Consider the following 15,552-nt stretch of genomic DNA (forward strand, 5'->3'; position numbering starts at 1 on the left):
CACTCCATTTATTATCCTAAATTAGATGCACCTGTTTGAGGACGTAGCTGCATAAAGACACCTGTCCCCCCCATACAATCAGTAAGAATCCAACTACTAACATGGCCGAGACCAAAGAGCTGTCCAAAGACACTAGAGACTAAATTGTCCATCCTCCACAAGGCTGGACAGGGCTACGGGGACATGTCCAAGCAGCTAACACGGGGTGTGTTTCAACCGAACCAGGAAAGAAAATATGCCTCTGCACTCAATTGGACAGACCTACAACCAAAAAGAGCAACGGAGTATGTGACGTAGGCCAGCTGATAAAATAAACATCTTTCCGATCGACGAGTGCCTTGATCGCGGTTCTCTGTTCCTCATTTGAAATGAATGCGCTGTCGATATCTTCTATATCTTCTATAACAGATGCAATGGCAGAATCTACACATGTCAAGTCTCCAGCGGCAGCCATCTTTGTTGTAAACGAATTCAACCCAAGCGCCCTTTGGTGACGGGGTTGATTATGTTACTGTTGATCATCTGTCCATCATCGTATAAAGCCCGGCCTGACAATCTGATTGGTCCGAACAGCTCTGGTTCGAGCATTGCTCCACAACGGATCACGTCCAGGCCGAACCTCCTGACCCCAGATGTTGTGGGCGGGGATAAGTTTGACCCGCATCCAGGCTACCAAACAACTACTCAATTGAGAAAAATAATCAGCAATGAAAAAAACAGTTAGTTGCAGCCCTAATCAGTGTCTATGTCTAATGTTGTGTGTTGTGTCTCTTACCTGTCTTTTCACCCCTAAAGGCCTTCGCACATAAGACTGATGAGCGGTGTGTGGACCCGAGAGCCCCGTGGCTCCACCAAGACTCCGCAATTTAGAGGCCGTAAGTCCATTTTCACACCTTGTTCCTATAATATTCATGTTTTCATTGTCTTAATTGTGATAACCCTATAAATAAGACTTCTAACTTAACTTTTTTCTTTAAACACCGAGAGAAATATGTTGCCAAGACCTTTGGCAGCACCAGGAAGATACCGATCATGACTCCTATGCAGAACTATATATACTAATAACAACATTTCTTTCTTTTTCTTTTTTCAAACAATAAAATCAATGATAAAAAATCCCAACGGTCCTAATGGCATGTGCATTGTAACAATCAATTGATGACTCTGATTAAGGCTCAAACCAAAACGTGTTGGTCTAACAATAAAGTTGTACTTCATACTGGTGTTACTGGAGTTTAACCTCTTCTGTATATAGAAAATAAAATATAAAAATTCGTTGAGTTTTCTGTGTTCAGTAAATATAATTTACACAAGAAAGCGGTGGACTTCAATCATTTTACGATGCCATCAGCTTGCATTTTAATATTGACCAATGCACCTCACCACATCTGTCTGGCACAGGCGTCAGCAACCTTCACATTCAAATGAGAGATTTTCGGCAAAATTTATGTGGAGCCGCAAAAAATATTTCGATGAAGCCTATTCAGTGCAATTTCATTTAAAGTGTCAAATTATGACAATAGAGTTGCTGTGCTCTGTTTTGTGCAGCAGTTCTGAAAGTTCACTCTCTTTCTTTCATCCCCAGCTGGATACTTTTTGAGCAAATGCTCTGTTCTGGAAATGTCTTTCAATATTACATTTTTGGATTTGGAATCCATAACTTGTCTGGTGTAAACTCAAGATCGCCATTGCTGTTTGGGGCAACAACAAAAAAAGTGGCCAGGGGTATGTGTAGCTCATGAGACCAGGTTGCCATGGGCTTGACACTATTTTAACATATTTTAGCATATATATGGAAATAAATATATATAATTTTATTACCCTCAATGGAGATGTACAATCTGACTTTGGGCCTACAATAATGACTCATTAATTAATTTCCTATAAAGTCCTAATATATTGCCTCAATTGGACAGATGTCTATCTAGCTTGTCCCTGGATTTACCCTGCAGAGATCGGAGGACCAGGTACCATAGTCCTCAAGATTGACAGATAGTCTAGCTAGCTGTCTGGATTTACCCTGCGAGATCGGAGGACCATGTACCTAGTCCTCAGATTTGACAGATAGTCTAGCTAGCTGTCTGGATTTACCCTGCAAGATCGGAGGACCAGTACCATAGTCCTCAGATTGGACAGATAGTCTAGCTAGCTGTCTGGATACCCTGCAGAGATCTGAGGCCAGGTAACCAATCCCTCAGATTGGACAGATAGTCTAGCTAGCTGTCTGGATTTTAACCCTGCAGAGATCTAGGACCAGTAACCATATCCTCAATTGGACCGATCGTCCTATCTAGCTGTCTGATTCCCTGCAGAGATCTGAGGACCAGGTACCCCTAGTCCTAGATTGGCCCTATATTCTATTACCTGTCTGGCTTTACCCTGCAGATATCTGAGGACAAGTAACCATAGTCTTCAGATTGAGACATATAGTCTAGCTAGCTGTCTGGATTTACCCTGCCGAGATCTGAGGACCAGTACCATAGTCCTCAGATTGGACAGATAGTCTAGCTCGCTGTCTGATTTACCCTGCAGAGATCTGGGGACCAGGTAACCATAGTCCTAGAGTTGGACGATAGTCCTAGCTAGCTGTCCTGGATTTAACCCTGGCAGAGATCTGAGGACCAGGTACCCATAGCCTCAGAGTTGACAGATAGTCTACTAGCTGTCTGGATTTACCCTGCAGAGAGATCTGAGGACCAGGTAACCATAGTCTTCAGATTGGACAATAGTCTAGCTACTGTCTGGTTTAACCCTGCGAGATCTGGGACCAGGTAACCCATAGTCCTCAGATTGGACAGATATCTAGCTAGCTGTCTTGGATTTAACCCTGCAGATGATCTGGGACCAGTAACCATAGGTCCTCAGATTGGGACAGATCAGTCTAGCTAGCTGTCTGTATTTACCCTGCGAGTCCTGCGGACCGGGGTAACCATAGTCCTCAGATTGGACGATAGTTTTGCTAGCTTTTTGTTTTTCCCCGCAGAGATCTGAGGACCGGGTAACCATATCCTCAGATTGGACATGGCTAGCTTCTGGTTTCCCCTGCAGGATGGGGAACCGGGAAAACCCATATCCTCAATTGGACAATACCCCTAGCTACTTTTCTGGTTTTACCCGCAGAATCTGGGGACCAGGAAACCCATAGTCCCATATTGGACAGTATTCTAGCAGTTTTGGGGTTTTACCCTGAAAAGAACCCTAGGACCGGTAACCAAGTCCTCAATTGGACAATATCTAGCTAGCTGTCGGGTTTTCCCCTTTGCAGAGTTTCCTGGGGACCAAAAACCATGCCCCCTTAAAATTTGGACAGATAGTTTTGCTAGCTGCCCGGGATTTCCCCCGCAGAGATTGAGGACCGGGTACCATTCCTAAATTTGGACAGATAGCCCGGCAAAGCTTCTGTTTTACCCTGAAAGGATCGGGGGCCCAGGAAACCATAGTCCTCAGATTGGACAGATAGTCTAGCTAGCTGTCGGGGATTTAACCCTGCGAGATCTGGGACCAGGAAACCCCATAGTCCTAAATTTGGCCAATATTCTGCTACGGGCCTGGTTTTACCCTGCAGAGATCTGAGGACCGGGAAACCATAGTCCTCAGATTGGACAGATGTTTTCCCTAGCTTTTCGGGATTTACCCTGCAAGATCTGGGGACCAGGAAACCCATACTTCAGAAATCCCCCTTTAATTTTAAAATTTCCCCAACACGGGAAAAAAGCAGAAGGTGACGGCACCGGGTAGGTTTCCTGCCAAGTGGAATGCCTTTGGATCGGTTATACTTTCAGGGGATTATGAATAAAAGTAAAACCATGATTTTTTATCCTTTCTAATAGTATCGGGCCCTACATCTGCCGGGTTTCCCTCTCTTTTGCCGCATGTGTTTTCTGAAAATTCCTTTTTTGTCTGATCTTTCTAAAAATGCCAAATTTTTGAGACGCAAAACAAAAATTTTTTGAAACTTTTTTGAACACACAATCTGCCCGCCTCTCACCAATGTAATTGTGGGGATCTGCCTTTTTTTCGGGTTTGGGAATTTGGGTTTGTCGAATTGAACCTACCCAACTAAACTAACTTTTTTATTTTGCCTTTTTTCAACTTTGGGAATTTTCTGTCCCTTATTAAAGTAAAAAAAGGTTTAAATTTTTAAATACAAACCTTAAATTTTCACACCCCAACCTTTTTAAAACACAACCCAACCGGATTTTTGCAGGCGGGGCGCTTTTGGGTTTATTCTGTCCCCCCTCCCCCCCCCAATCCGATATTTTTTCCGGGTTTTACTTTCTACTCTTTTTTACTTTTTTTTTTTTTTCTTATCCTTGAGCACCCCTTCCCTCTGTCCATAACAGGGTTCACCCAAATGTTTGTTCGTGATTTTCCACTCACTCTTCATTTTCCCTATTTTCCACATCTCCACTTCCTGCCCGGGAGACCTACGTACCTGGAACTACGGGTTTTAATCCAACCAAGTAACTTTTTACTTCAGTCCTGTATTAAAGTAAAAATGTTGAGGTCTTATACTTGGGGTTTTTTCATGCCCTTTCTATTTCTATTTCTGCTACTTTTCGGGGAATTATGTACTTTCTACTACTTAACCCAAAAAATTTTTAGTTACTAATATTACATGATAAATGTGTGCACAAAAAACACGGGGCATTTCCCTAAAAAAACCATAATTTAATATAAAAATCAAATACCCAACCACAAAACCCCCCCCGGAAACCCAAATTTTCCCCGCGGGAAAAATTTTTTAAAATTTAAACCAAAGGCTGGTAAATTTCCCCAGCCCCCTTCAGGCTAAAACGGGAAGTGCCAAAAAACCCGGGGGGTCCCGTTCCGATTCAATAAAATCTAATCGGGACCCCATATCAGACCGAAAGATACTTTATCTAAACAGATTTAGTCTTTTTGACTTCAAAATTCACATCACCCCACAACGTGTTTTCTGGACAAATGAGTTTTTAAATCAGACAAAAAAGGGGTTTAAAAATTTCCCTCTAAATTCGAAAACAATAAAGTTTATCAAAAACATCATTTTTAGTCGATTGGCCAATCGCTGTTAAATGGGCTGAGGGGGCCCGGCGTTTCCCAGCATCTCGGGGTCCGCCTTGGCCCCCGCAGTGGGCAGCTCGTTCGGATGACCAGGCCCGGGCGCAAAAACGATCCCCCCGGGGCGATCGGCCCCTTTGGGCATTTTTTAAATTTTTTTTTAAATCGGGGGGTTTTTTTATTGCTTTCGTTTTAATTTAAAGGCATTTCTACCCTTTTCACAATAAAACCCCGGCTTAAATTCATGGGGTCTTTTGCGGGGGAAGGAAACTCAAAAAACACCCATTTGGAACGGGAAACTGTACTGGGATTAACGCCATCCTAAAACTATCGAACCCCCGATTAAATCTACTTCACAGTTTATTTTTAAATCAAAAATTTATTCACAAAATTTCCATCCCCAGAAAAATACATTTGATCATATTACATGGGTTTTGCACAATTCTTCTCTGTGCCCTTTAAAATTTTCTCTAAGGCCCACCAAAACCCCCGGGTCCTCTTTGGAGCCATCCCTGGGCCCCACACTCCCAGCAGCCCCTTTTGGGCTTATTAATATTTTTTTGTAGGACCTGTTTGACTAAAAAACAAAAATTTTTGATATGTTTCACCCGACCCCACCCCTCGCCGTTTGGGCCCGGCGGCTGTGGTGGAGTAGCGGGTCACGGTTTAGGGTCTCTGTGTGCTTGGCTGGGAGGAGGATCCATCAGGTCTTTGAAACCCAGTTTGGCCAGGGGCTCCTTGGCCATCAGCTGACTGGAAAACACAACATAACAAGGAGACTATGGAGAAATGATGAAAAATGACAATTCTTGTTAAAAGGTAGGTCTTCATTATTCACTGTTGATTATTTTCCCGATTAATCAAGTACTTGTACCAAGTACTTGATTAATCGATTATCCAAATAGTGGGTGATTCATTTAATAGCTATCAACTAATTGATTCATCTTTGGAGCTCCATTTAAAAGAATTATTAGAGTGTGTTTAACTTTACAGAGTCACCACATCAGTATTATAAGAGGTGTATTAGGCTTTATTTTTAATGAGGTATTTACTTGTCCATGCGACATTCCAGGTAGTCTTTGGACTGCAGTCGGCACTTGGAGTTGTCGAAGCTGTTGTCTCTCAGGCATTTCATGAACCTCTCCTTGAAGGCTTTACACTCTCCTGAAAAGACACAACTCAGCATGAAGGTCCAGCCACGGATCATAGAGCATTAGACATTATTGCATGGCATTAGGGCTTTTCGATTATGAGGAAAATTATAATCACAATGACTTTTGTAAAAATGTTGCCTTTTTCATCAACAGTGAAAATGCTGTCAACTGTGAAACAACCCTTAACCCTCATGTTGTCCTCGGGTCAACTTGACCCGTTTTCCTACATCAATGTTCCTTTTAATTACACAAAACAGGATTCCACACAACGCTCTTTGGCAAGTACAAATATCTACTTTCATTAATTTTGGGGCGTCTTATTCAATTTTAATAGCATTTGGAGAAAATAACTGAAGTGGTTTTGAAATAGTGTTGAGTAAAAGTTGACATATTCCAGTCTGTGATTATCCATCAACATCCATTCCTTTAATTTTAGTCTGAATTATTCCTAATTTCTGCTTTTCTAACTCAAACATTAGGTATCATTTCCTATAAGTGAGGTTTATTGACCATAAATTCCAAAAATAACTATACAATTTCAAATAAGTTAGTGTTTTGTAGTGTTAAAAATGGCAAAAATCATTGAAAAAAGTGTTGAAAAATGGGACAAAACCTTAAGAAAAGTTAAAAACATCGATACAAAGTGTTGACTTTCCATTTTGACGGGAAGACAACACAAGGGTTAATACTTTTTATTCAGAACACAAGAGTTTACTTGCAAAACGTAATGTGCAAAATAATGTTTGGAGTCATTTGCAACGTTCTCTAAAGGTTGCAACGTTAAGATAACCCAAAACTAACGTTCCCAGAACGTTAAGAAAACTTTCCAATCAACTAACACACAACCAATACACAACCAAACCAAACCTTCAGGAAACGTTCCCGCAACCAAAAACTAACGTTCTCAGAACGTTAAGAAAACTTTCCAATCAACCAACACACAACCAATACACAACCAAACCAAACCTTCAGGAAACGTTCCCGCCACCAAAACCGAACGTTTCCAGAACGTTCTGGGTACCAAGCTGGGATGTAAATAAACAGTAATTTAGCCTCGTAAAATAGACTTCATTCAAAGTCGACAGAAACTAAATAAAACTATAAAAAGCCATTTTGGGTCGTCTTTCCACTTTTCCAACCATCACAATCTTACTTTTGGTTGAAATTAATACACAGTTTACCGATTTACGTGTGAAAATATATTGGCTCGAGCCACCCTAAAAGTGCTGTTTTTTTAAATGGAGTCTGGTGGGATTAGCGCTAGCTGTTAGCAAACAGTAGGCTGTATCAGCTCGAGTGTGCGCCTGTCATGTCCTGTAACGTTAGCTTTATTCCATTGTCGTCATAGTCTCACAGAACTGAGCAGTACACTGTAACGTTAACTCTAGCTATATTCTCAAAATTAAAATTAAAAGCACTATGCCTCCAAACTAATGTTATCAAGTGTGTTAACCTACAGTAGCCTACAGTCCATTTAAACTACAGCGGGGCAAACATGGCTGTCTGTGTCTTATCTCACCGAAATGATCCAGAGGGAACGAGCCTTTATCCGGAGCCCGAGGTTTAAAACTCTTCGTGCCGAAATTCATGGCGTTAGACATGATTTATTGGCTTTTAATTTTTGTTTGTAAAGCTGCGAGTCTTCTACAAACTAGGACGGCAACAGTCGCGTAAATATGACGTATTGTTTCAAGGCCGACCACTCCGCAAACAGACATCACTAGTCGATTAAATCGCCTTGATGATCCAAAATGATTGAAAGTCCCAATAACTTCACAAAGAAATGCAAATCGCCACCAAACATAACATTAGCTCGGTATAATTTACTAAATACTAATTGAATCGAACTTAATTGTGTTCTTTAGAAAGTAATAATCACACATGACACTTTTATTGTCCTAAATACCCTTAAATGGACTTCTGCAAACATTGTGACTCAATAATGAAATAATAACTATGCATGAAGGTTATGATATAAGGTAAACATGTACATTATGACATCATATGGCCCAATGATGATAATGATGCACCTTGATAGCCTAATATAATATATAGGCTACTAATTTTGTTTAGATTTAAAAATAATAGGCCTCTCATATATTTCCCCTACTGTGCATGAATTCAGTCTGAAATGATTTCTTGTTCATAGGCCTATTTTAAGTTTAGCACGGGTTATGGGTATGTCTAAATGTAGGCCTGTAGACCTATTGTTAAATAATTAAATGTGTTCTGGGAGTCCACCGCTGGATGTCTCACTTTCATAACATATGACAAGGGGTGGAGGGTGGAGAAGACAGGAGGGAGGGAGGAGGTGATGGTCGTGTAGTCTAGGCAGAGAGAGAGAGAGAGAGAGGAGAGAGAGAGAGAGAGAGAGAGAGAGAGAGAGAGAGAGAGAGAGAGACCGGCACCGGCTCGTTCAGTCTCTCCCTCTCCCCTTCAGACCGGAGGGGACAGACAGGTGATCGAGCCGTCCGTCTGGGTGTCTGATGTTCTTGGGGACGCTTCCTCCCACCGCGGCGAGGCTGGACGGATAGAGTCACCATGGCACTGGAACCGGAGGGGAACAACCGGCTCCTGCAGGACGTGCTGGCGAGACCGGGCAACGAAACGTGCGCGGACTGCGGCAATCCAGGTAAGGAACCCCCCCAGCCGACCCCGTGGTCTGATGCCGCCTGTGCATGCAGCTGCAGCTGCCCTAATGCATGTAAGATGCTGTGATTAGGGCGGGGGGAAAGGGGGCCAAATTGGTGCTTCAAAACCCAACAAGTCTGAGAGAATTTGGTCCCGATATGATGACAAAGGCCTGGCAGGACACATCTACCTGGAAGCTCCCATTTTTGCAGGTCTAATGCGCCCTAAGAGACTGGACTCTGGACTCTGGACTCAGTCTGGACCATAAAACACTCCTATGTGTGGCTGTATTTGTGAGGGTGCACAGACATGCTAACTATCCCCTTCACAGCCATTAGTGTGTGTGTGTGTGTGTGTGTGTGTGTGTGTGTGTGTGTGTGTCATCATGTTCTACACTGTCAGCAACACAGCTTGCTCAGTAATCATTGGTGTGTGTGTGTGTGTGTGTGTGTGTGCATTTTTGTTTTACACGTTTGTTTTTTCATTTACTATTTGGTTTAACAGGGTTATGAATTCTTTCTATTATATTTTTCTATTAAGCAGCTTCATCCTTTTCTTTATCTCTCCACCCCCACCACTCCTCTCTTCTCACTGAAATGGCATTATACCAGTGAGTGGCCACCGAGGCTCCAGTACGGGCCGTACGCCCAGTGTTTGGCGCTGAGCCCACCCAAGATGCCCGTTCCTTGGCCCTGGTTGCAGCTCCTCTGAGGACTGGCTGTTTGGGAGCAGCTTTCGGAGCCACGGGCGGTCTCGCAAAATTTGATAGCGTTGTTCTGAGCGGTGGACACTCAAAGAGGGATTTCATTTTGACCAGAAGGTGTTATCTCGTTGAGAAATGGTTCTCACCATGGTTGGTGTATGGGTGTTGACAAGCAGCTTTAAAGAAATTTGAAATTCCTATGTGGCCACAGTTCAGCCTTTAGACAGTTTGGCCACGCGTTATCGAAAATATCTCTACTATTGGATAAGATCCATCCATCCATCCCTCCAGACCCAGGACTAGGTGGAGGGGTTATATCTCCAACCTGGCCTGGGAGCGCCTCAGGATCCCCCAGTAGGAGCTGGTTGATGTGGCTCTGGAAAGGGAAGTTTGGGGTCCCCTGCTGGAGCTGCCGCCCCCGAGACCCGATACCGGATAAGCGGATGAAGATGGATGGATGGATGGATTCATGGTTCCCCAGAAGATTCATTTTTAGTGCCATATTCAGGTCAATGATTGCCCAATACTTTGGTTTATGACCAAATAGCTGCAAAATCAGATGACATTCCCATCAGCCTCAGTTGTACTTTGTGTGTAATGCTAAATAACACATTGTAGCATGCCAAGACCATCTTGTTCAGTGGATCTCAGCGTCTGATACTGACACACAAGGGACGCTTTAGCGTCCGTATGAGACGCATTAGGCTTTAAACCTAAGCTAAGATGACATAATATAAAAAGTGAAAAACAGGGTTAAACAGTGGCAAAGTTTGCATAGGGAGGAGGTCGGGGGTGATGGATGGGTCCGACAAACTCAGGAGACCGCTGTTCATGTCCTGTGAGAAACCAAAAGTCCCCATTGACGTATTTACACATTTAACGTAAGTTCACTACTTAAACATACGTAACTAACGCCTAGGGTTGGGCATTGTTTTGATTTGAACAATTGTGGTTCATATTATTTTCATTCATTCACACAAATAAAACCACACCAGAGCGCCGCTTACTGAGCCCCCTGGCTGTAAAAGCAACAAGTGCCCGGAAGTATGGTGGCCGCTATGGAAACAAAAACTTGTCTATTTTAAATTTGGAATAGAAGGTTGGATTCAAAACCAAATTTTCCAAATGATTCTGATTAAAAAAAACAACAACAACTGGAATCGTAGTTTTTGAAACTTTACCAAGTTGGGACCGGTTCTCGATGCCCAATCCTACTAACGTCACACATAGCAAACATACTTATTTGAACCCAAACCATGATCTTTTCCTAAACCTAACCACATAGATTTGTTGCCTAACCCTAGTCAAGTAGTTTTTCTGCATGAACCTAACCCTACCCTGCATGTTGGAAAAAAGCCGCCAAAAGCGTTCCTGACCAAGGCGTATGTGAAGAGTTGTTTTAATCTATATAAACTTTATATAAGCACTTTATATATTATATTCAGCCTGTAAGCATTGTCATTGTGAGCATGTTGTCGTGCTATCATTAGCATTTAGCACAGCCTCTCAGAGACGGCTGCAGACATGCATAATGCATGCAAGGTATCAGACTCTTAGTCTCGTTTGGGGATAATTGGCTCAATCCCTGAAACCATATGGCCTTATTTGACTTTAACTGTTCTGCAACGATCCACAGGGCCTAGAGGAAACATTGGCTCTGATTGGTCCCCTGCTAAGATTGTTCATCACGTTTGCCTGGCAGGCATGCCGCTTTCACCTTTGCAGTCATTACATAATCAAATTTCGCCTTGGTGAAGCGAAGGTGGGACAGACGGTCTGTGTTGAGCAGCAGTTGCCGAATAGTCAGAGAAGCTGGTAATTGCAGAGTGACTGATGGATCACGACTGGGGAAATCTCAGCCTGTGACGTGACTCATATATGCTTTATTTCCCCACAACGAGGGATGAGGTTCCATTTAGCAAGGCACGTAAACACAACTGCTGGCAAAGCTGCTTTGTGGTCAACAGCACAAATCAAACAGCTGCTTTCTCCCATTTTTGCATTCAAACGCTAGAGCAGGCTGCACAGACGAAGAAGTGTTAGGATGGTCATCCATCTATCTTTCTACATCCCTTTGCTAGCAGATCAGGCATTCCCAAGCTCGTAATTCATATCTCGTAATGGTCAAGATATGAATTATTGATGCCGGCTTGGCGGCTCCGTCCCAGATGGGGACAGGATCTTATCTTGGTGGCCTTTTCAGAAAAACATCACGGTTTCATTGCAGCTCAAAACACCACAAAGGATCTCCCACACGGCAAAATAAACAGACAATGTATTGTACAGGAGAAGGTATAAGGCTAATGTTACCTAGGCGACTGTAACAGGTAGCGTATGGCACTGTCATGGCTTCTGAATTACAGAATTCCTTCTTTACTGGTAATTTCTAAATGTATCTTGTCTAATAAGAATTACCTCTGTTTGTAATTAGATTACATTACATTCCATGTGTATATTTAAAACAAATATATATATACTGTATAGATACAGTATATAAAAATCAGGTACACCTCCACCAGTGGATTACGTGTAAAAACCATCCCCTCCCATAATGGGGGCTGAAATCCCCATCGGTGGTCAAACGATGAACAATTAGACGATTAAGGGTGTAGAAGATGAGAAAGCAAAATTCTCAGTATCCTTGCTATTTTCATACTGTATTATTTAAGACTGTAAACAAGGTCCAAGAGTCAAGATTCCTTTTATTGTCATTCAGCAAAACACAGAAACGTAAAGCATCAACGGAAGCATGGCTTCTTTTAAAAACACAAAGAAAAAACAGGATGATAATAAACAGAGCTCAGTGAAGAAGAAAACTGAATAAACCACTTCCAGCAGAGTGTTTGTCTGTGCGACTATGTGATGTACTGTAAATAGTATTGTACATTTTCATAGTAGGCTAAAGCATAGTCTAGTGGTGTTTGAGTTTAGTCTGATAGTAGCTGGGTAAAAGCTGTTTTTGAGTTGTGTGGTGCTTAACCCTACCTTAACCCTTGTGAGTTCTTCCCGTCAAAATGGAAAATGAACACTTTTGTTGACGCTTTCTATCAATGTTTTAAACTTTTTCTTACTTTTTTGTCCCTTTTTTCAACACTTTTGACACTTTTTTCAGTGTTGACCTTTTTGATGTTTTCAACACTACGTAACACTAACTTATTAACTTTAGCTTTCCAGTTATTTTTGGAATTTATGGTCAATAAACCTCATTTATAGGCACTTATACCTAATGTTTGCGTTAGAAAAGCAGAAATTAGGAATTATTTAGACTAAAATTAAAGGAATGTCCAGGATGTTGATGGATAATCAAAGACTGGAATATGTCAACTTTTACTCAATGCTATTTCAAAAACCACTTTTTCAAACGCTATAAAATAGAGATTTGTCCTTTACAAAGAGCGTTGTGTGGAATCAGTCATGTTATTTTGGGTAATTACAATTGGGTAGTTAAAAACAACATTGGTACAGGAAAACGGGTCAATTTGACCTGAGGACAACATGAAGGTTATGGAAGGAGGGAGAACAATAGAGGTCCCAATAGTCCTCCCTGCTGACCTCACCACTCTCCTCAGGGCTTTCTGTCTTATGCCGACCTTACACCAAACGACTTTTCAACCGATTCCACTGTCGCAGACAAATTTCCAATATCGGAATGAAATCAGGAGAGTCTTGCTAGCGTTAGGGTGCGCTCCCATCGTCTCAATCGTTTGGTTTAAGGTGGTCGTGAAACTCTGTCCGAGTCCGTCTTTTTCCCGTCTTGACGTTCCGACAAAATCAAATGTACGTTTTATGTCTTGGTGGGAAAATTGAACAATGTGCACATTGTCAACAACCAATGGTTGCGCTCCCTCCATCTCCAAACAGGAAGTAACAGACGGCCAGAGCCAGTGGGGTGTATAGCCATGGCGCCGCGCTAAGCGCTAAATTGGGAGAGGTGCCAATTTTCTTCCCTTCTGAAGAGTTTCACCCATAGGGAGTTTTACTGGCGGATAAACTAAGACCTCCTGGTTCTGCCGCCATTCATCCGTATGTACGGCAACGAATCTAGTTGTAGTCATCCAATGTGTAACAGTCTTTAACGTTAAATGGCTGTCTTTAGATGTGAGATGGTGTCAGACTTTAGTCTTTTAGTGGACGGTAGGCAGTAGGTGTTTGTGTTCACATGCCACAGAGAGACGCTGCTGGTCAGAACACCTTTTTATCAGTTCAGTTTCTGGGTGAGAAAACCAGTTTTAGTTTGGATAGAGGGCTGAGAATGTCAGGTTTCACACAATGGCTGGCAAGATCCCAATAGCACGACACAGAAAACAGTTCAGGTTCAGGATTTATTAAGCGGACCTCAAGCGTAGCAAGCCAATCCAGTAGGGCCAGCCAGACACGATCAACGGGATCAGAATGACAGAACACTGGCGCGCAAAACACGCTAGACAATCGGGTAAAGAGCTGAGGAATTGAAGCGGTGAACCGTACTGAAGGGCTGATTAGCTGTAGGGGAGCAGGTGAGTATCAGGGTGGGGCAGGCCAGGTGAAAGGATTCAGCAGGTTAATGCAGAGCAGGAGGGAGTGGCAGAGTCTGGAATGACATGACAGTTAATGAGACAAAACAAGAAACCGACAATGGAAAACTGAAGCCTGGCTGAACAAACAGAAACTGAGAGAAAGACATACATCATTAAATCTAACTGGCTAAATGTGGTTGTGTACGATTCTCTGCAGTTACCCCTAATCTTTCTTTCTTTCTTTCTTTCTTTCTTTCTTTCTTTCTTTCTTTCTTTCTTTCTTTCTTTCTTCCACTTGCAAACAAAAACCAATATAATATAAACCACAATAAGTGTATTGTAACACACCAAAACAGAAACAATAATAAATATAAAGGCATAGGAACAATATGTTTGAAACAAAGCCAAAGCTTGTTATTTTTTCCCACCCCTCCATTAACTCTAAATATCAGTCAAATGTGTTAAAACTAGCCAGCTGACATTATTTGCTATAGCTGACAAAGTGACATTACCTACGTACATATGCAGTCAGATATATTAATAATGTATTTTTCCCGGTCAAAACCAGTAGAAAAGTTTCCAACTATAAAAGCAATTGAAAGCTGAAGACCTCCAATGTGGCTGCTGCATTGCATCACATGACACCCCCGCTCTATACTGTATGTGCGTGTGCAGACTTACACAGTTTAGACATCATCACATGGTCACCAGAGCCAGAGACCTGGCTGTTCTCCCTCATCCCGGACTTATCTTTCCATAACAGATACATCAGTCATTAACCAGTCAGAAAGTCTGCTGGAATTGGTCTTAAAACACAAAGTGGCAACCGTTTGTGCTTTTTCAATGCTTAGTCATTCTTACCCCCCCCCCAATCTTTTTTCTGCTGGCGTCCGCAGATGAGCCCGCTGAGAGGCTGAGCCGGTAGCTCATACGCCAGGGTTTCTCTGGAGCTCAGCAGCGGTGTAGCTCTGCCCTTTGCTGAGGACATACAAATGAGTAATTCCCTCCAGAGAGAAGCCTCAGCAGTCCTCTGAGGTGTGAAGAAGTTCTGTGTTGAACAGCGGAAACAGCATGATGAGATAGGAGGGGGGGGTTAGGCTCCTATGACAACCCGCTCATAGTTTTCCAGACCAGTATTTCAATGTTTTTAACGGACAACTAGAGAAAACAAAAACGTTCCCGCCTGCGTAGCAACTCAGTGTCTTGATAAAAGATTAGCCCTAGCCAATTAAAGCAGTGGTAAATGTGTTTGTTGCATGCAAATTGAGACTTTTATTCTCAGGGTCCTACCTTCCCATAGATGTCTTGTTTTATTTGCAGAAATTCAATGTCTACTTACATTTGGAGGCATAGGTTTTTACAGCCATAGCACACCTACAGTATTCAACCTGTACATTAAATTGAAGGATTCACCTTCTGCTCAAAGCTAGCATTTTGTACCATTGCTATCCACTTAATTCCTATTCCCATGATACCTTGCATGCATTATGTAGCTAAATATGCACGTTACTAACCCAAGGCAACA

The 15,552-nt window shown here is 42.4% G+C and overlaps 2 protein-coding genes across 3 annotated transcripts in view; one reads left to right on the plus strand and one right to left on the minus strand.

The window, feature by feature from the left end:
- Window positions 1–5,674: 5,674 nt before the first annotated feature.
- cox19 (cytochrome c oxidase assembly factor COX19) lies at window positions 5,675–7,898 on the minus strand. Its single transcript, XM_032502260.1, has 3 exons — window positions 7,717–7,898; window positions 6,096–6,207; window positions 5,675–5,796 (listed from the first exon to the last, which is right to left on the minus strand). Exons 1-3 carry the CDS (start codon window positions 7,796–7,798, stop codon window positions 5,703–5,705), a joined length of 288 nt encoding a protein of 95 aa, XP_032358151.1. The 5' UTR covers window positions 7,799–7,898; the 3' UTR covers window positions 5,675–5,702.
- A 661-nt stretch (window positions 7,899–8,559) lies between these two features.
- The window catches only part of LOC116671492 (arf-GAP with dual PH domain-containing protein 1), a 35,606-nt gene continuing 28,613 nt past the window's right edge, over window positions 8,560–15,552 (plus strand). Inside the window, exon 1 of one of the 2 annotated variants that reach the window (XM_032502820.1) lies at window positions 8,560–8,829. In XM_032502820.1, the coding sequence (XP_032358711.1) occupies window positions 8,739–8,829 (91 nt within the window). In that variant the 5' untranslated portion in view covers window positions 8,560–8,738. The remainder of the gene's footprint in view (window positions 8,830–15,552) is intronic. The other variant, XM_032502822.1, reaches the window with a different exon arrangement.

The sequence above is a fragment of the Etheostoma spectabile genome, chromosome 21 (genome assembly GCF_008692095.1).
Source record: "Etheostoma spectabile isolate EspeVRDwgs_2016 chromosome 21, UIUC_Espe_1.0, whole genome shotgun sequence".
Lineage (NCBI taxonomy): Eukaryota > Metazoa > Chordata > Actinopteri > Perciformes > Percidae > Etheostoma > Etheostoma spectabile.

Bases quoted from the DNA above. Each gene is read 5' to 3' on its own strand.
- cox19 (XM_032502260.1), bottom strand. From the start codon at position 7,798: ATGTCTAACGCCATGAATTTCGGCACGAAGAGTTTTAAACCTCGGGCT. The intron at 6,208-7,716 runs GTGAGATAAGAC...GTGTCTTTTCAG, and splicing joins GTTCCCTCTGGATCATTTCG to GAGAGTGTAAAGCCTTCAAG. The intron at 5,797-6,095 runs GTAAATACCTCA...TGTGTTTTCCAG, and splicing joins CTGGAATGTCGCATGGACAA to TCAGCTGATGGCCAAGGAGC.